At 40.2% G+C, this 21,462-nt stretch overlaps 1 protein-coding gene across 1 annotated transcript; it reads left to right on the plus strand.

Annotated features, from left to right (window-relative positions):
• Positions 1-21,456, plus strand: LOC124117118 (coiled-coil domain-containing protein 89-like). Its single transcript, XM_046478850.2, has 7 exons — positions 1-174; positions 1,036-1,508; positions 6,681-6,811; positions 7,432-7,568; positions 11,381-11,463; positions 12,245-12,338; positions 19,718-21,456. The coding sequence occupies exons 1-7, from the start codon at positions 112-114 to the stop codon at positions 19,802-19,804; spliced, it is 1,068 nt and encodes a 355-aa protein (XP_046334806.2). The 5' UTR covers positions 1-111; the 3' UTR covers positions 19,805-21,456.
• Positions 21,457-21,462: the final 6 nt, after the last annotated feature.

Raw genomic sequence — 21,462 nt, forward strand, 5'->3', positions numbered from 1 at the left:
GCTAAATTGTTTTGGTTCGCAACAGAGCGTTTGAGAAAGTTTTAACTTCACTAATACTTATCTTTGAACCATACCACTTCAAGATAGGGTGAAGCCGATAGACGGTTAAAGATGTCGTCCGTCAATCAACAATCGTCAAGGAATGTGCATCAAGTTGTCAGGGATAGCAAGAAGGTAGTGGCATGTTCATCAGCTGATCATGTCAATTTATCATCAGTGATTACAATCGTGTTACGGAAATATCAATAAGTCCAGGAATTATTTAAATCTTCTACTGAAGATTTTGAAGTAGCAATTTAAATATAATATAATATTTTCAAAAAGAATTTATATTTATTAATTTATTTTTGTCTAAATTAGTGTAAGAGCAAAAATCATCTTTTGATTTTGATGAATTGTGTGTTATTTGTGTAAATACATTTTCAACAGAAATAACATACCTCCCTCAGTGGCCTCATGAGGATACTGGTTAAAATTGGTCTTCAGCAACCCATGCTTGTCGGAAGAGGCGGCGAAGGACATTCACTTTTGCATGTCCCAAACTTTCCTTGTTGAATTCATGTATTTGCCTGCACCAATCATCAGATTAGCGGTCTGTCAGTTCATTCTCTGTTTGGGATTTCTGACATCACGTTTGTAATCAGAACTAGATACGTTGTGGCAGGGGATATTCATGATTTTGTCTTATTGTGTTTAATTGGTTTTACTGATTCTGCTGATCCTAATTCAACAAAGAGTGGAAACTAATAAAACCTGAGAAACACTATATTTGTTATTGCCAAATCTAAAGCTGCTTGTTCTCCACAAGAAAATGAACATACATAATGGGTTAAACTGATGACAAACGAGCTGAAGTTACATTGATCAACATAGTCCTTTTCAGTAGGTAATTTTTGAAAAACAAACAATAATAAATCTGAAATATGTTTTTTGTTTTATTGTTTCCCACCTTCTGACGAGGACTTTTCACACATAAAACAGTAAGCCAAAACATAAAGCCTAATCATGATGATGTTGAGAGTTTTGTAATTTCAGGACATGACTGATATGGAGCAGACTCTATCCAAGCTCCGTGCACTGTCAGAAGATGATAAAACAGAAGCTGGGATGCTGAGATCTCGCATTGATGAACAGTCCCAGCTTATTATGATCCTCAAACAGCGAGCTGACGAGGCTGTGATTCGGACTCAAACTCTTGATGCTATAAATAAAGAATTGATGGAATTTCGAGACAATGCCAATGAGCAGTTGCAGCATGAGATACGTAAATTCAATATTTTAGATTCCAGGTTTAATGACTTGGCATCAAATCATGAGGAAATGATCAAGTACAAAGATGAGTACAAGAGAGTCAATCAAGGGCTGAGAGCTGAGAATGCCAAATTGAGAGAAGACAATGCTAAACTGTTCTCACAAGCTATTGCAGAGAGAGATCAACAGATAGAAGAGCTTGATAAGAAATGTTCAGAGATAAAGTCACAATACACTGTTATAGAACAGAGATGCAGGTAAGTCTCCATCATACATAACACCTACATGCATCATGTACAGTCAAGTCTCGTTAATCTGATGATCGGCTTTATCCGACACTAATGATCTGAACCGATTAAATCGGTGCTATTTAGACCTGTTAACCCGACAGTTACGCACTCCGACTCAGACACACGTAAAAGGCGACTATGCTTGTCGTAAGAGGCGACTAACGGGATTGGGTGGTAAGGCTCGCTGACTTGGTTGATATCATCGTATCCCAATTGCGTTGATCGATGCTCATGATGTCAATCACAGGATTGTTGGGTCCACACTTGATTATTGTCAAACCACCATCATATAGCTTGAATATTGCGGAGTGCGGCATAAACAACAAACAATGTCAGTATCGGGTGTGACCACCATTTTCGTTGATACAGGCGATCCAGTGACGGCACATTGAAGACACCAGATGATTGAAAACAGCCTGGATGTTGTTCCAGATTCTAGAAGTTTCAAACATTAGCCCAACCGAGTTAGCATTACCGGCTGGTTCTGGTCCTGTCGTAGGTGTCGTTCCATCTCATTCCAGGCATGTCCTGTGGGAGAGGTCTCGAAAAACAGCTGGCAAATGGAAGTACAGTAATGTTATGTTGCCTTAAAAAGTCTGCAACGTGTGAGCAGGCATTATCCTGCTACAACATGACGTTATATCCCTGCATTAGCACATATATAGAACACAATCTTGGAAGATATCGTCCCGGGAGCGTATGCCACTTAAATTGCCATTAATAGTGATGAGTTGTGTTCTCTCATGAGTTGTGATGCCAGCCCATACCACTACACTTCAACCCCAAAATTGACGATGTGAGTAAAGCAAGCGTTACTTAAATGTGTAGACCCTTGCATGACCATCACAGCTGTCCAGATGAAACCGGGACTCATCTGTAAACCCAGTCTTGTCTTCTGAACCTCCGATGCTGTCTACACCAAGCTAGGCATGCCTGACATCGACATGTAAGCAAATGTAGTATATCGCTACACTCAGTACTTAACTTGAATCACTTCTGTGATTGCAGTGATCATTCAATTGATAACAATTCATAACATTCATTTAATAACATTAAATTCATTGCAATGTCTTTCTTGGTTTTTATGCCAGCATCAACAGCATTAATAATTCTCAATTTTCGTGTCTAAACTGAGAGTTTGTTATATACGTAAATTTTATAGGATATTATATAGGAGATAAATCGGGGATTTTTTAACAGTTCGTTGTATCCATTTGTTCGCTATATCCGTGTTCGTTATATCCGTGTGCTACTGTACTACAGACTCGGGGATCTATGGTTTCGGAGCTGCAGGCCCCTCACAAACTTGCAGACCAATCGTCCCATTTTCGTCCACCTTCTTAGGACCATAATGTCATTTTACCACATCTAACTTTGGAAATCTATGAACCCCTAGAAGAGAAGGATTTTGAGGATGGCCCCCTGAAGGAGGTTTTCCTCTTCGCGTCCACAGTTAGTGAAATCCATGCTATTGACTCACCAGACTCTGGTTTGAGAGAGACCGCCTCCGTGGTCTAGTGTTAAGAGTGTCCACCCTGGGAATGGAAGGTCTGTGTTATACCTTAAGATGTTAAAAGATGGTACTTGTTGTTACCCTGTCTGACGCTCGGCATTAAGGGGCTAAAGCAAGGACTGGTTGGCTCAGAGTCAGTAAACTGTGTCTGAATGGGGTATTCATGTTAAACTGCGCACGGTATCTCAGTGGGCTAGAACTATGAATCGGCATCAGTCTGAACTGGTACAATCAGCCATACACACACACATGAATCACATCGCTATGTAAGTGTAATAATCTTGGACGAGACATTAAACCCCATTTCACCTCACTTCACCTATGGCTTGCTTCAATCCTGCGGGCATGATTGACAGCTTTGACAAAGCGTCAAAAGAGATGCCAAGCTGGCTCACCCTATTGTCCGTAGGAGATAGCATGTGTGGTCCGTCTTGTAGAACTAATTGATTGGAGACCCCATCCAAATTGGTTACAAGTCGTAGCTGAATAGGCTTCCTACTTCAAAGCTATGCAGTCGTTCTTGAAACGATGTGCTACATGAAGACACATAACACATGTACTGCCTGATGTCATGAGGTTTATGTGTAGGAGAAACCATGTCTCCGAGGGATTATTAGAGATTGTAAACCCTCACATGAGGGTTTGTAATCTCGAGGAGACATGGTTTGTCCAACTTATAAACCGACTCATCGCATAGACAAGTTTTTAATTAAATAACTGTAATAAAAACTCTCAAATGTATAAGCTGTATTGGAGATGAAATATCGCCTGCAGTCGTGAACTCGGTTCAATGGAACCGGTGACCTCAGCATGTGGGTGTCGCAAGGGTGCGAAATCTGCACGTGCGTCTCGCAATGGCACGAAATCTGCATGTGCGTCTCGTAGGCTGTTCATAGTTTTTGTTATATCAAGGGTTTACAATGATTGTAAGCCCTCCTGCGAGGTGTTACAATTGTTGTAATACCTCCTGCGAGGTGTTACCACAATTTTAAAAACTCCATATCGAGTTACACAAACAGCCAGTAGGTTTATAAGTCCTACTAATTTTGAGGGTATTTCTAGTGTTTACCCATTCACGAAGTCTTGTCGTTGAACACTGAACTGTGAAACGGTCATGTGGTTGAAGCATTGTTCAGCACCAGCTTCCTCGGGTACATCTCACGGTTGTAGTCTAATACAGGGTATCCGTGGGATAAAATGCATAGTGTGAGATAGGATAAGTTTTAAAATTTTACAACAAATTTTATATTAATATACTTATCCTATTTCACATGCCATATGCCCATCCGGCCATCCCCGCATCACAGTTACACAAGCCTGTCCTGTAAGAAAGAGAATGATGTGGCAGGTTATGGCAGGTGATCAGGTCGTCAAAGTTCGCTATGCACAGGATTACAGTGTGTGACTCATTTGTTAAGGTTGTGACCATGGTGATGCTGGGATGTGTTTGGGTGAAATGTTTCTTTGCAGCTGGAAACTTTGTTCTTGGGCGTTTCCACACTGGGATCGAAAGAGGGACAAATGCATAGTGTGAGATAGGATAAGTATATAAATATAATGTGAGGGATCACATTTTATCATATAATGGGTAGGTTTCTCGGCAGGATAAAGCCAACGGATAAAAACGATATCCGTTGGGGTCATATGCGGATAGAGATGCAAATATCAAAGGTCAAGTAGGACTACTTTCACTGTTTATAAACAAACATGGCGTCGTCCTCGTCATTCGGCGATCGAGTCAAAATTAACCATCGGGAATCTGGATAAACAACAGGGATAATTGCTATCATTATCAAAAGAACAGTCTAATATACTGAAAATCAGTGTCTAACTGTGACGTAGCTAAGGCATTTTATAAGTTTTGGCTACTTTGGAGGTATAATTTCGAAACAGTTTTGCGAGGGCGCGAGGCCTAGCCAAGCGGGATCAGTAGCAATATCTGTGCTTGTAGACCTCTGCGACTTGAAACCTTCTCCACAAATTAAAATAGTTGGATTTGGCCGAAATATGTTTGAATTGTTACCTTATTTGGTTTTGTCGCTGTGTGTACATCTGACTGTTATGACAGGACAGACCGACTGTCAACAACGTCTGACCGTGCCCGTGACGTCTCATAGACTAGGGTTAGAGTAGCTTCCCTTTGACAAAGGGCAGTTACTCTAGCGGACAGACCGATGGATTGCCGCGAAAGACAATTAAAAACAACTGTTGTTTTGCGTATATGTTGCTTCGCCACTGTATAAGAAAGAGATTTCAGTTGGAACTATATTGGCTACTGTCACTGTCCGACTGACACATCACTTACCCCGTTGACGTGATAAATATTAATGTGCGCATTCCAGGAAAACTTGCAATGTTTCGGTAATGTTTGTGAGAGAGGGATAGCGATTTTAAAGCACAGAATTAAAGCATGACATTATATGATAAAGAGGTTATCACGCTTGTGTGTTTGGGGATGGTAAATATCCTGTATTAGGAATAAACACTATGTATTTAGCTCGCCAAGGCTCGCTAAATACAATGTTTATTCCTAATGCAGGATATTTACCATCCCCAAACACACTCGCGTGATAACCTCTATTAATGTGACAGTTAGGGCTTGTAAATAATAACAAACGTCGAAAACATAATGGATATATATTTTTACACTATGAACGGTAAACAACTTGTATCATTGCAATGTGCGAGACAAGGCGAAGATTGTGAGATTGGCCGAGCGCGCTCCCCCGCCTCCGCCTCGGTTAAACGGCTCATCGTCTATAACGCCCACCAATTATTTGGACCCCATTGGTAGCGTTGTAGCGAGGGACCACTGTATACAATTTATTGTAAATTTTCAACTTCTATTTAAATTCAGCTTCTATTTAGTGTTTGGCATGGAGAAAGTAAAATCCAGCCCAGTTGTGAAGACATTGCGTGATTAGCTCTAGGCAATCCCCAATTGAGATTAATTGAAAAAGATCGCACATAGAATCTGTCTGTACACAACATAAATGGGAGGCAGGAACAGTGGACACATGAAGGGCTTTGATGCAGCGTTGCACTTTAACACGGCCAAGATGTGTTAGTACAAACCAGCAGCATTAGAAATTGGCACTAGTCCTGTAGTCCTTACCAAGCTGGACAAAAACTGTTAGTTTCTTACCCTGACCAGTGGTGTCTAGTTTTGTTAATTATTGTTTGTTTGTTGTTTAATCCCACAGTCAGCAATACTCCAGCTTTATGTCTGTAAATAATCGAGTCTGGACCGGACAGTCCAGTGATTGACCTCATGAGCATCGATCTAAGCAATTGGGATACGATTACATGCATCAACCGCGTCATCGAGTCTGATCACCCAATCCCGTTTGTCGCCTCTTACGACAAGCATAGTCACCTTTTATGTTAAGCATGGGTTGCTGAAGAACTATTCTACCCCGGATCTTCACAGGTCTGTTAATTATTGAAGTTAGGTTACCTTTTTCACCTAACGTTGAAGATACATTTAGTGTGAACAAATATTTCCCTCTCTGTCAGTGAACAAATTCAAATCAGTTTTATTACCTTGAACATGTTTAATGTCATATGAGTAAAAATCAATGCCAGTTTTGCTCTGTCACTTCCTGATTGGCATAATAACATTTCAGGCAAATGCAGTCCGAATTTAAGCAGAAAGAAGAAATGTACAAGTCTGAGAATCAGAATATGCATGATACACACCGCAGCGAGATGTCCGCACTAAAACACAAACTACAGGATACGGAGGAGAGGTTGAAAGGTACGAGCCAGGCATGTGTTTGGGGAATATCTCTTGCATGTCAGCAAGTGTCTTATTATTATTGTTGTATAGTAGTAGTAGTAGTAGTAGTAGTAGTAGTAGTAGTAGTAGTAGTAGTAGTAGTAGTAGTAGTAGTAGTAGTAGCAGCAGCAGCAGCAGCAGCAGCAGTAGTAATAGAACCCCTTCCATATCTTCAAACTCTCACTACTGTGTATCAATCTTTGAGAAGTCTTCGTTCAGCTGACAAGTTCTTCCTTTTAGTACCTCCCTATAAGTTCAACACCTACGGTGACAGATGTATTCAGCATTCTCTGGCAGTGTTATGGCAGTATCGTTATCGTTATTATTGGAACGTCTTGTAGCGTAAGGACTTCCCTCAGCTGTCTTAGAATTCTGTGAAACATCTTAAACAGCTAAAATATCATTTATAATAAATTTGTGATTCGTTTAATTACATTAAGGGTTCACTCAGATCTGGCTGTGAATTTCTATGTAGATCTATGCCGAACTCTCGTTCAGATGAGGCATGATTTTGATTGGTTGTTAATTTCAATCTCATGGGCGAGATAGAACTGTACACATTCTCCCATCCTAACTTCTAACAAGTGTTTTTGGTTCAGGAGCCACACACAAGCTCCAGCTGCAGATTGACAGCAAGCAGTCCGCCAGTTCCGAGGCCAGCTGTAAGATCGCCCAGCTGTCCCGGGAGAAGGACGAGCTCCTTGACCTTGCCATGCAGAGGGGGAAGCTCATCACGGTAAATACCAACATACTACAGTAGTTCAACATAGCAATATACAGACAGTAGGTCAATATAGCAACATACAGACAGTAGGTCAATAAAGCAACATACAGACAGTAGGTCAGTATAGCAACATACAGACAGTAGGTCAATATAGCAACATACAGACAGTAGGTCAATATAGCAACATACAGACAGTAGGTCAATATAGCAACATACAGACAGTAGGTCAGTATAGCAACATACAGACAGTAGGTCAATATAGCAATATACAGACGGTAGGTCGATATAGCAATATACAGACAGGTCAATATAGCAACATACAGACAGTAGGTCAATATAGCAATATACAGACAGTAGGTCAATAAAGCAACATACAGACAGTAGGTCAATATAGCAACATACAGACAGTAGGTCAGTATAGCAACATACAGACAGTAGGTCAATATAGCAATATACAGACAGTAAGTCAATATAGCAATATACAGACAGTAGGTCAATATAGCAATGTACAGACAGTAGGTCGATATAGCAATATACAGACAGTAGGTCAATATAGCAATATACAGACAGTAGGTCAATAAAGCAACATACAGACAGTAGGTCAATGTAGCAATATACAGACAGAAGGTCAATATAGCAATATACAGACAGGTCAATATAGCAACATTCAGACAGTAGGTCAATAAAGCAACATACAGACAGTAGGTCGATATAGCAATATACAGACAGTAGGTCAATATAGCAACATACAGACAGTAGGTCAATATAGCAACATACAGACAGTAGGTCAATATAGCAATATACAGACAGTAGGTCAATATAGCAATATACAGACAGTAGGTCAATATAGCAATATACAGACAGTAGGTCAATATAGCAACATACAGACAGTAGGTCAATATAGCAACATACAGACAGTAGGTCAATATAGCAATATACAGACAGAAGGTCAATATAGCAACATACAGACAGTAGGTCAATATAGCAATATACAGACAGAAGGTCAATATAGCAATATACAGACAGGTCAATATAACAACATACAGACAGTATTAAGACAAGTTCTGTGGATGAACAACTTCTTTATTACAATTTGTGCGACGTTTCGGTGTAGATCCTAACACCTTTATCAAGCAAGTGATGGATAGTGCTTACTTACTTAATTATATTGGAGATTTAACGTGCGCTTTCCGACTGCAAGCGTATGTCGCACACAGGCCCGGCCAGGCCATTTAATGTGTTTCCAAAAAGGGGAAAAGTGAGTTTGTGCAACCCAGGAGGGGGGCTTTAGGGGTTGCTTATATAGTAATTTTGAAATTTTGAGATTTGGAATGAATGCCAAGAGTGCCTGAAGGACGAACTAAGGGAGCTGTGTGTGTTGGGTGGTTGTTAGATTAGGTAGTTTTGGTTTTAATATTTTATTTGGGGTTTAAATGCGACTAATTAGTCCTGTTTTAATTAGGTATATGCCTAAGGCTTTGAATTTTTCTAATTTATTTTGTGGATTTAGGATTGATTCTAGTGTAAGTGCGGTTTTAAGATTTAGGGTGGTCTGTAGTGTTGTTCGCTGTGTTTGGTAGTGTGTGCAGTGAATGAGTACGTGTTCTGGTTTTTCTTCTTGTGTGTAGATTAGCTATTTAACGGTGATTATTTAGTTTGGTGTGGCCTGTTTGTAGTCAAGTAATTATTCTGTCGATTATTTTGGATGGGTGTAGTATTTTTGGTTTAGTTAGGTTTTTTTTTAGTACTTTCCTGATTTGGCTATTTGAGTTTTGGTATATATTTTGCCATTTTTTGTTGATTTTTTGTTTAGTGACACTTTTATTTCTGATTTTGAGCTTGGTAAGTTTAAGCTTATTTCTGGGAGTTTAAGGGATAATTTTGCTGCTTAATATGCATTTACATTTCCAAAGATTCCTATGTGGGCGGGGATCCAAATGAACTCTATATGTTTACCTGTCTAAGTTAAGTTGTTTGAGCTTTTGAGTATTTGATTTATAAGTTTGGGGCGGTTTTTCGTGTTTTTATTTTTGAGGGCTTGTAGTCCACTGAGGGAGTCGGTTAGGATGAGGATTTTTTGGTGTTTTTTAGATTGCTGATTGTGCTGAGGCCATGCCCATGAGTTCGGCCGTGAATATGGATTGGTTGTTTGGGAGTCGGTAAGATTGGGTGTTTTTGGTTGGTTGTGCGATGTGGACTCCGAAACCTGATAGTGCTTACTTATTTACTTACTTACTTACTTTGGAGATTTAACGTGCGCTTTCCGACTGATGCGTATTTCGCACACGGGCCCGGCCAGGCCATTTAATGTGTTTCCGAAAGGGGCGAAAGTGGTCTGTGCAACCCAAGAGGGGGGTTTTAGGGGTTGCTTATATAGAATTTGGGAATTTTGAGATTTGGAATAGATGCCGATGGGATTGGGGAGGAGAACTAAGGGAGCTGGGTATGGTGGATGTTTGTTTGTTTATGTGATTTTGATTTGGTAGGTTATTGTGTTTTTAGATGCGTTTTATTAGTTCCGTTTTTATTAAGAATACGCCTAAGGCCTTGAAGTTTTCTAGTTTATTTTGTGGGTTTAGTATTGCTTCTAGAGTTAGAGCCTTGTTTAGATTGAGGGTGGTTTGTTATGCGGTTCGATGTGTTAGGTAGTGTGTGCAGTGGATGAGTGCGTGTTCTAGGGTTTCTGGTTGTTTGCAGTGTGGGCAGTTACCTGTAGTGTGTTTTTTAAAAAATTTTAGGTGGTTATTTAGGTTGGTGTGTCCTGTTTGGAGTTTAGTGATTACTCTGTCGATTTTTTGGGATGGATGGAGAAATTTTGGTTTGGTTAGTGGTTTGCTGAGCACTATTTTGATTTGGCTATTTGAGTTTAGATATAGGTTATGCCATTTTTTTGTGATTTTTTGCTTGTTTACACTTTTAATTTCTGATTTTGAGATGGGTAAGTTTAAGCTTATTTCTGGGATTTTGAGGGATAGTTTAGCTGCTCTATCGGTGTTTTCATTACCGTATATTCCTATGTGGGCGGGTATCCACAAGAAGGTTATTTGTTTGCCTGCCTTAGTTAGGTCGTTGGAGCTTTTAAGTATTTAATTTATTAATTTAGGTCGGTTTTTGGTATTTTTGTTTTGGAGGGCTTGCAGTCCACTTAGGGAGTCGGTAAGTATTAGGATTTTTTTTATTTTTTTTTTATTCTTGATTATGGAGGGCTGAGGCCATGCCCATTAGTTCTGCCGTGAATATTGATTGGTTGTTTGGGAGTCGGAAGGATTGTGTGGTTTTAGTTGGTTGTGTGGTATTGACTCAGAAACCTGTGTGTTTGGAGGTCGGATCTGAGGATCCGTCCGTGTGAATGTGACACCAATTTGGCCAATTTTCGTGTATGTATGCTAGTGTGGTAGTTTTAGCTATGTTTGGGTCGGTTTGTTTATTTATTTCGCTAGCTAGTGTTGTGTCTATTTTGGGTATTTTAAGTTTAGGGGTGAAGATATTTGATTGTTTGCAGTTTTGTTTAAGATTTTTAATTTGGTGTTCATTTAGGTAGTTTGATAGTGCTAAACAACATAGGTATATATATACTTATTAACATCAATGTTTATACAGTAAATTGATTGATGGACACAGAGAGCTGATTAAGATAATAGGAAGCCAGTGGTTTACAATGGGACAGGGTAAGCAACCACGGAAGCTGATTGGGATGATTGGAAGCCAGTGAATTGTCTAATGGACACAGAGTCAGCACTCTGTGTCCATCAATCAATTTACTGTATAAACATTGATGGAATCTGGAAACCATTCTAACCAGGAATCTGGGGTTTCTGTTGTAGAAGGAACAGACAGACAACAAGATTCTGCAGAGGAAAGTGGAGGAGATGGAGAAGTCTGTCCGGAAGATGGAGGAGAAATTTCAGTAGGTTTAAAAAAATAGTCAGGGTCTACAAACGAACTGTTATATCGGAATGATGCAGTGATGACACAACAATGTCTTGAGTCAATGCTGTTTATTCGGTTATATTCAAGAACAGACATGTATGTGTGCACGCAGCAGCACTCTGAACCAGACTAACGTCTTATTGCCATTCCTCACCGACCTGCCTCACTTACGTCACGTCAACCATCACATAGAACATTACTTACCAGTAACAAGTTACCCGGACGACATTGAACACAATCACTCGCTGGGTGGCGCCATCTTGAAGGGAGTCTCGCTCTAGCAAGATCGCATTATATATTTACAAACTAACTTTTAACATTTTATGAAACCAACAACTCAGTGGGCTGCAGGAGCCCTGGGTTGAATCATAAAGCAGTGTTAGAAATTGGCACTAGTCCTATAGTCCATGCCAAACTGCCCAATGGTTAAGGTATCATAAGAAATTTGCCATTTTTAAGGGTTTTGCTATATGTTATCATTATAAGGACTAGTGGGTTAAAAATGTTAGTTTCTACCCCTGTAAAGGTGACAAGGTGAGATGGATGGATGGGATAAATGTCTTCACCTAGGCTGAAAATGTGACCATTCACCCCAAATCACTCTCACTCCAAGTCTTCAGCAGTATTGCAAATAAGTGAATACAATGACCAGCGTGTAAGGAGTAAGGATGTTTACAGTCAGCTTGTGTACATATGAGTTCGCTTTGCTAACTGTTGATATGTCGTTTTTATAATAAATCATTGTGCTCCATTTTCAGATCTGAGGCATCATCGGTCAATGCCAACATCCAAGTGCGGAAGTTACGTGAAGACTTATCGGAAGCCAACATAAGACAAAAAGAAGTTCTCAAGGTGACACAGATACTACTTGCCTCACACCTGTATACGGATACTACATGTGTCACACCTGTATACAGATACTACTTGCCTCACACCTGTATACAGATACTACATGTGTCACACCTGTATACAGATACTACTTGCCTCACACCTGTATACAGATATTACAAATGTGACAAACGTATACAGATACTACTAGCCTCACAACTGTATACAGATACTACTTGTGTCACACCTGTATACAGATACTACTTGCCGCACACCTGTATATTGCATGGGCGGATACAGAGGGGGGATGTGGGGGTGCGCACCCCCCCTTTTTATTTCGAAAAAAATCTTTATTTCTGGATAAATTACCACCAAAGACAATAAATAGATCTTAATTGTGCACCCCCCCTTTTAAAAAAAGCTGTATCCGCCCATGTATTGATACTACTTGCCTCACACCTGTATACAGATACTACTTGCCTCACTCCTGTATACAGATACTACTTGCTTCACACCTGTATACATATACTACTTGCCTCACACCTGTATACAGATACTACTTGCCTCACACCTGTATACAGATACTACTTATGTCACACCTGTATACAGATACTACTTGCCTCACACCTGTATACAGATACTACTTGCCTCACACCTGTATACAGATATTACAAATGTGACAAACGTATACAGATACTACTAGCCTCACAACTGTATACAGATACTACTTGTGTCACACCTGTATACAGATACTACTTGCCGCACACCTGTATATTGCATGGGCGGATACAGAGGGGGGATGTGGGGGTGCGCACCCCCCCTTTTTATTTCGAAAAAAATCTTTATTTCTGGATAAATTACCACCAAAGACAATAAATAGATCTTAATTGTGCACCCCCCCTTTTAAAAAAAGCTGTATCCGCCCATGTATTGATACTACTTGCCTCACACCTGTATACAGATACTACTTGCCTCACTCCTGTATACAGATACTACTTGCTTCACACCTGTATACATATACTACTTGCCTCACACCTGTATACAGATACTACTTGCCTCACACCTGTATACAGATACTACTTATGTCACACCTGTATACAGATACTACTTGCCTCACACCTGTATACAGATACTACTTGCTTCACACCTGTATACATATACTACTTGCCTCACACCTGTATACAGATACTACTTGCCTCACACCTGTATACAGATACTACTTATGTCACACCTGTATACAGATACTACTTGCCTCACACCTGTATACAGATACTACTTGCCTCACACCTATATACAGATACTACTTGCCTCACACCTGTATACAGATACTACTTGCCTCACACCTGTATACAGATACTACTTGCCTCACACCTGTATAGACACTACTTGCCTCACACCTGTACCCAGATACTACTTGCCTCACACCTGTATACATATACTACTTGTGTCACACCTGTATACAGATACTATTTGCCTCACACCTATATACAGATACTACTTGCCTCACACCTGTATACAGATACTACTTGCCTCACACCTGTATACATATACTACTTGCCTCACACCTGTATACAGATACTACTTGCCTCACACCTGTATACAGATACTACTTGCCTCACACCTGTATACACACTACTTGCCTCACACCTGTACCCAGATACTACTTGCCTCACACCTGTTTACAGATACTACTTGCCTCACACCTGTATCCAGATACTACTTGCCTCACACCTGTATACAGATACTACTTGCCTCACCTGTAAACATAAACTACTTGCCTCACACCTGTATACATATACTACTTGCTTCACACCTGTATACATATACTACTTGCCTCACACCTGTATACAGATACTACTTGCTTCACACCTGTATACAGAAACTACTTGCCTCACACCTGTATAAAGATACTACTTGCCTCACACCTGTATACATATACTACTTGCCTCACACCTGTATACAGATACTACTTGCCTCACCTGTACCCAGATACTACTTGCCTCACACCTGTATACAGATACCACTTGCCTCACACCTGTATACATATACTACTTGCCTCACACCTGTATACATATACTACTTGCCTCACACCTGTATCCAGATACTACTTGCCTCACACCTGTATACAGATACTACTTGCTTCACACCTGTATACAGATACTACTTGCCTCACACCTGTATCAAGATACTACTTGCCTCACACCTGTATACAGATATCACTTGCCTCACACCTGTACACAGATACTACTTGCCTCACACCTGTATCCAGATACTACTTGCCTCACACCTGTATAAATATACTACTTGCCTCAAACCTGTATACATATACCACTTGCCTTACACCTGTATACATATACCACTTGCCTCACACCTGTATACAGATACTACTTGCCTCACACCTGTATACAGATACCACTTGCCTCACACCTGTATACATATACTACTTGTGTCACACCTGTATACAGATACTTCTTGCCTCACACCTGTATACAGATACCACTTGTGTAACACCTGTATACAGATACTACTTGCCTCACACCTGTATACAGATACTACTTGCCTCACACCTGTATCAAGATACTACTTGCCTCACACCTGTATACAGATACCACTTGCCTCACACCTTTATACAGATGCTACTTGCCTCACGCCTGTATACAGATACTACTTGCCTCACACCTGTATCAAGATACTACTTGCCTCACACCTGTATACAGATATCACTTGCCTCACACCTGTACACAGATACTACTTGCCTCACACCTGTATCCAGATACTACTTGCCTCACACCTGTATACAGATACTACTTGCCTCAAACCTGTATACATATACCACTTGCCTTACACCTGTATACATATACCACTTGCCTCACACCTGTATACAGATACTACTTGCCTCACACCTGTATACAGATACCACTTGCCTCACACCTGTATACGTATACTACTTGTGTCACACCTGTATACAGATACTACTTGCCTCACACCTGTATACAGATGCTATTTGTCTCACACCTGTATACAGATACTTCTTGCCTCACACCTGTATACAGATACCACATGTGTAACACCTGTATACAGATACTACTTGCCTCACACCTGTATACAGATACTACTTGCCTCACAGCTGTATCAAGATACTACTTGCCTCACACCTGTATACAGATACCACTTGCCTCACACCTTTATACAGATGCTACTTGCCTCATGCCTGTATACAGATACTACTTGCCTCACACCTGTATCAAGATACTACTTGCCTCACACCTGTATACAGATATCACTTGCCTCACACCTGTACACAGATACTACTTGCCTCACACCTGTATCCAGATACTACTTGCCTCACACCTGTATACAGATACTACTTGCCTCAAACCTGTATACATATACCACTTGCCTTACACCTGTATACATATACCACTTGCCTCACACCTGTATACAGATACTACTTGCCTCACACCTGTATACAGATACCACTTGCCTCACACCTGTATACGTATACTACTTGTGTCACACCTGTATACAGATACTACTTGCCTCACACCTGTATACAGATGCTATTTGTCTCACACCTGTATACAGATACTACTTGCCTCACACCTGTATCACGATGCTACTTGTGTCACACCTGTATACAGATACTACTTGCCTCACACCTGTATACAGATACCACTTGTGTAACACCTGTATACAGATACTACTTGCCTCACACCTGTATACAAATCTTCAACTGAATATGTTTTGACGATGAATTAATTTTGTTTCCCTTCATGTATGACATTCTCTGTTCTTCCTGCGGGATCAGATTGAGGTATGACCAGTAGAAATTGGTGTCACAGCATTTCATGTAGTTCACGTCACCACTCACACATTGGGAGAAGGGGTAGTCCTGTGGTTAAAGCATTCGCTCGTGATTCCAAAGACCCAGGTTTGATTCCCGACATGGGTACAATGTGTGAGCTCATTTCTAGTGTTCCCCGTCGTGATATTGCTTAAAACGGCCTAAAACACTCACTCACTCACCATAAAGGAATGATGTCTAACCCATTCTTGGTATTGTGCCAATAGTGCTGGAAGTGGCATAAAACCATATTCACTCAATCTACATTCACAATGCATGGCACCGTGTCTCTATGAATGATTCATCGTTCACTTTCACATTGTATGTATTTGGGTTCCATGTCTGTCAAATTGTGTACAAATTTGAAGTCCCGAAATCAATCCAAGATGTCTCTCTGTATTGTACCGTATTGATATGTGCAGTTGTATTACATCCTAACTGGTGAGGGTCATGGGACTTTGGTGCCTGATCTTGCTGTGCAGTTGTTTCTGGGATCAAAATCTCAGATTAGTCACAAATTTTTATCCTTAATCTGTCAGCACCCATCTTCTTGAGGCAAGAGAGTTAACTGACTTTTAAAGTCCAGTTTCCACCCTTGCTGAACTAGGCTGGATTTCCTGGGCTCGATCGTAGTGCCACCAGTGGTTATTACCAGTTATGTCCCTTCTTAGCATCTCTTGTGGACCAATCTGATTTCACCTCTCATATCACTTCCATTTGCTTCAAACAAAATGGCGGTGCCCATTCAAGACGATCTGACCGATAATCAAGATCTATATTGTGATAAAACAGGTCTTACATCGCAAAGAGCATCAAATCACGTGAGCACCTTGATTACAAACATAAAAAGATTTTGAAAATATCTGTTGACAACAAGTTGGCGGTTCACATCCTTTGCAAATCCTGAAATCGACCAAAATCTGCATTACAGTTTATGAACCGGATTTTGATTTCGTTGCACGATTGTGATTGGACTATGCATAGACTCGTTAGTACAGCCAAAATGTAACTCCATAATACCAGCCTAGTTCGGCAAAGGTGGAAACTGGACTTTTATAGTCTTGCCTCGGGAAGATGGTCCGCACCATACCCATTCACATTTTTGCAAAACTTTGACCTGAGTCACTTTAGGCATTCCTCTCACATTAGCAGCCTTGCTTTGAAACACTGATGAACATGATCAAGGTGCATGTCTGTGAGGTTATTAATTTTCTAGTTAATTAGGTGTAATCTGTTGTGATGTAAAATGTAAACAATACATGGTAGCGCTTGGACGGGTAACTCGGGTTGGGTGGGTCCTGAGTAGGACCCGGGTACCCACAGGACTACCCGGACCTATGGTAAGTCATGCGATATATTGTTTAATGAAAAAAACTCACTATAGCTCAGTGGGTTACACGACAAGTTGCTAATGTTCGCATTTCTTTCTGACGATGCACACATTCCTTTTGACTCGTATATGTTTTGAGTAAAGATTCAGCTTCAGTCAACTTCAGTGTACGCATGATCTGATCGTTAAATATATGTATCTAAATAGTTTTTGCCAGGGATTCGGTAAAACAGTTTCCAATCAGACATTTTGTTCCCAACTCTTGAGACCTACAGTGGGTACCCGGGTAGAGTCGGGTATTAGGGGTTGGGTACCCAGGTAGTACATTGGACTCATCCGAGCCCTAGTTCAATCCATTCCTCATACTATCTACAACACTGGTGACTTGATGCAATGAGACAAACCAGTGTCATCATGGCAGATCTTTCTCCATGTGACTAATGGCCCTGGTTGAGTGAGGCAATCAACCAATCACAGGCATTGTTAACTCCTGGCTCCATCTTGCGCCCATGTGCAGGATGACATTCCAGTCAGGGTGTACAATGTGTACTCATCTGTAGGCGTATTCAGTGTATTCAGTCAATTTCAGTGGACACATGATCTGATACATGAATCTAAATAGTTATGGCCGGGGCTGGGGTAAAACAATTACCAAACAGACATTTTGTTCCAAACTCTTGAGACCTACAGTGGGTACCTGGGTAGGGCTGTGTAATAGGGGGTCGAGTACCCAGGTTGTACATTTGGACTCGTCCCAGCCCTAGTACATGGTGTACTCAAACTTCATGTACAGAACAGAGTAGAATTCACAATTTATCTCAAAATGGTTGAGTCCAAAAAGTTGACTGCATTCATATACCAGTATATGACCTACCAGGAGAAAAGGGACCTTATGTGTGCTAGGATACAATTGTGCTATGATGACATAAAGACGTTTGACGTCATCTTACTTCCGTGAAAAAAATCTTTCTTTAGTTCGTAATATAATAAAAAACATTGTTTCAAAACATTTTAGCATATATATCTACTTTCAGTTAATCAGACATTATATCTAAAAACTGCAATCATTACATAAACAGTTACCGTATTCAATGTAATAAGCGCCCAGGGCGCTCTCAAAATTAGAAATAGGGGGCGCTTATTAGAATATCATTTTGAGTTGAAAGATCGTAAATTTCGTGGTTTATGCTAACAGCCTGAAATGCTTACATACGACAGATATATTTTCCAAGAATTTAATTGCCCATAATAAAGGGTGATATAACACACGAGTGCGTATTATACACGAATAAATAAGTCTTGTGTACATTGATCAATCGGAAGGGGTGCTGATTGGGATTGTTCCCTAGCCAATATAATAGCAAATATCGCCGTGGGCGCTTATTAGAGCGGGGCGCTTATTACGTCGAATACGGTATAAGTCTGAACATGGGACTTTGCAGAAAATGAGTCCAGATGTTAGATCCAATGTATCTCTGTAATATAAATGAATTGTATTTTTGTGGTCCTAAGTATCTGTGGTTGTAAATTATAATAAGTTAAAATGTGATTTTCCTCCCATAAGGTCCCTTATCTCATGGTTGGTCATATATATTATGTTATCACAAATAATAATATACACATATGATTCCCCTGGGGGATTCTGGGTTAGCAACCTACGATTGTTGGAAGAGAAAACTATAGATTGTATTGTCACATCTGTGCCTTGGTTGATTGCATGTCGTTACCCAGTTGTTGCTCATAATATCAATCACTGCTTTGTCTGGTCCCGATTGAATTACAGTCGGATGTCACATAGCTTGAATATTGCTGAAGAAAAGGAAAGAAAAAAATACTCCTAATTAAATAATTAAAAGGCGACTATGCTTGTTGTAAGAGGCGACTAACGGTATCTGGTGGTTGGGCTCGCTGACTTGGTTGATGCATGTCATAGTATTCCAATTGCGTGGATCGATGCTCATGATGTCAGTTACTGGATTGTCTGGTCCAGACTCGATTATTTACAGACCGCCGTCATATAGCTGGAATATTGCTGAGTGTGGCATTAAACAAACAAATATAATAACTATTCTTAATATCCCATGTGAGTAGTTTCTCTCGGGACAGAAAAGGTCCCCAATATTTCATTCTTGGTTTAAGTGCAAATAAAATTAAATTGGAATCGAGCACATCCAATGTGGTAACCAACTCAAAATATTTTGATGTTGGAATTGCTTCTTTTCTGTGCAGGAATTTGATGCCTTCAAGAAACACTCCAACAATCTGCTGCAGAAAGAACGGGAACTCAATGAAAGGCTGAGACATCTGGTTGGCTGATGTTACACAGTCAGTGATTGGCCACTTCAGAAACAGGCTGAAAACATTGCATCTAATTCGCTGAATCCTCCGAGGTCAAGGTCAATATAGCAAGAGCACACAGGATGTCAGGTCAAACAAATGCTATCCTCAGTATTTGTCCCCAATATAATACCATCAGTATTTATTCGGAGAAACTCTGCTCTTTTTACAGCAGACTTATTGATAAAGAGTGTCATTCCTTGGCATTTGCAACTTGAAAATCCATTTTAGAGGGAAACTAGGCATTGGCAAAATCCTTCGTTTTGTTTGCAAGTTGTTCAAATGCCACTTTTCTGTCAACTCAAATTATATAATACAGTTAATAATTAACCTGATTACATTAAGACAAGATCTCCGTTTCACAGAGGGCAGGAGGTAAAACATTTTGACCTCTGCCTCGTTCCACAATGCGATCCTATTGCATACCCGCCATAAGTATGTTAAATTGGGAGTCTTGAACCTCTACGCGCAAAGATCGCTTTGTGTCGTGGGGCCCAAGACTAAAGGCTAGACTCTATTTAAAGATATTATTTGTATTCAGTTACTCCATATACAGTATCACTCATGTTGTTTTAGTTAATATGACCCAAAGGTGATCTAGGGGGCACGGGTGGCCCAGTCTGAGGTGCCGTGATTCGCTGTGCAGAGTTGTGTCCCTTGGGCGTGCCAGAAACCTATGATTGTGGGTTCGAATCCCGGTTCACCCCTATAATGTTTCTAGGTTTGTCAGCACCATACCCGTGCTCGTGGGTTTCACCAAAGTGGTAAACATCTGACAACTGTATCACTTCGGGCTTTCCTCCCACATTAAGCTGACACGCCGCGATATAACTGGAATACTGTTAAAAGCGGCATTAAACCCAACTCACTCACTCACTCACTCCAAGAGGTGATCTGGTTATTGTGAAGGAATAATTCAATACATTGTAATTCCATATGCATGGACTTCAACATGTTAGGACATCTATTTGATAGAAGTTCCATTGAGTCCGTCCATCGTTTAGAAGTCGAAATGATAGATTTTCATTATTTTTTAATCAAGATGATATGAAGCCCAGTTGCTTCCAAAGTGACAAGAATTCCACTGAAGTCTTACGAGTACCAAGTTGTTTTTAATATATTCCAGTTATGTACCAGTGCCTGCTCTCTTGGCAGATGTCCTTACTGTGATCAATTGTTTTATCTTATGCTTGTATTTTACCAATTTTATCAGTTTACAAGAGGAATTACCGTATTTGAACCAATCCGTCCATGGTGTAGTCTTCCCAACTGATGCCAAAGCTGTTGTCTGTCATTGTCATGTAGGTCTGACATTTCAGAAAATACAAACAGGCACGATTTGTACTCCTCCTTATCAGTACTGCTGATTAGTATTATAACTCTGCTCATTGAACATCAATTTGTACCAAGCTTGTCTTACTGTTCGTTCTTGCCAAAACATGTTTCTACTATTAAGAAATGTATGTATGGCCTTGAATTGAAGTGTTTTGTGTCTACAAGTTGTGTGGAGAGAACCATTTAAGGCAGTGTTACATTTAGAATAGCTTTATTTATCGAGGTTATGCTGGAGTCAACATCCAAGCCTATTCGTCTCCATTCCAAATGATGAATTAAAGCTTTGTATTACACAATTCTTC

This window comes from Haliotis rufescens, unplaced genomic scaffold (assembly GCF_023055435.1).
Source record: "Haliotis rufescens isolate VD_foot unplaced genomic scaffold, xgHalRufe1.0.p SCAF_10, whole genome shotgun sequence".
NCBI classification, from domain to species: domain Eukaryota; kingdom Metazoa; phylum Mollusca; class Gastropoda; order Lepetellida; family Haliotidae; genus Haliotis; species Haliotis rufescens.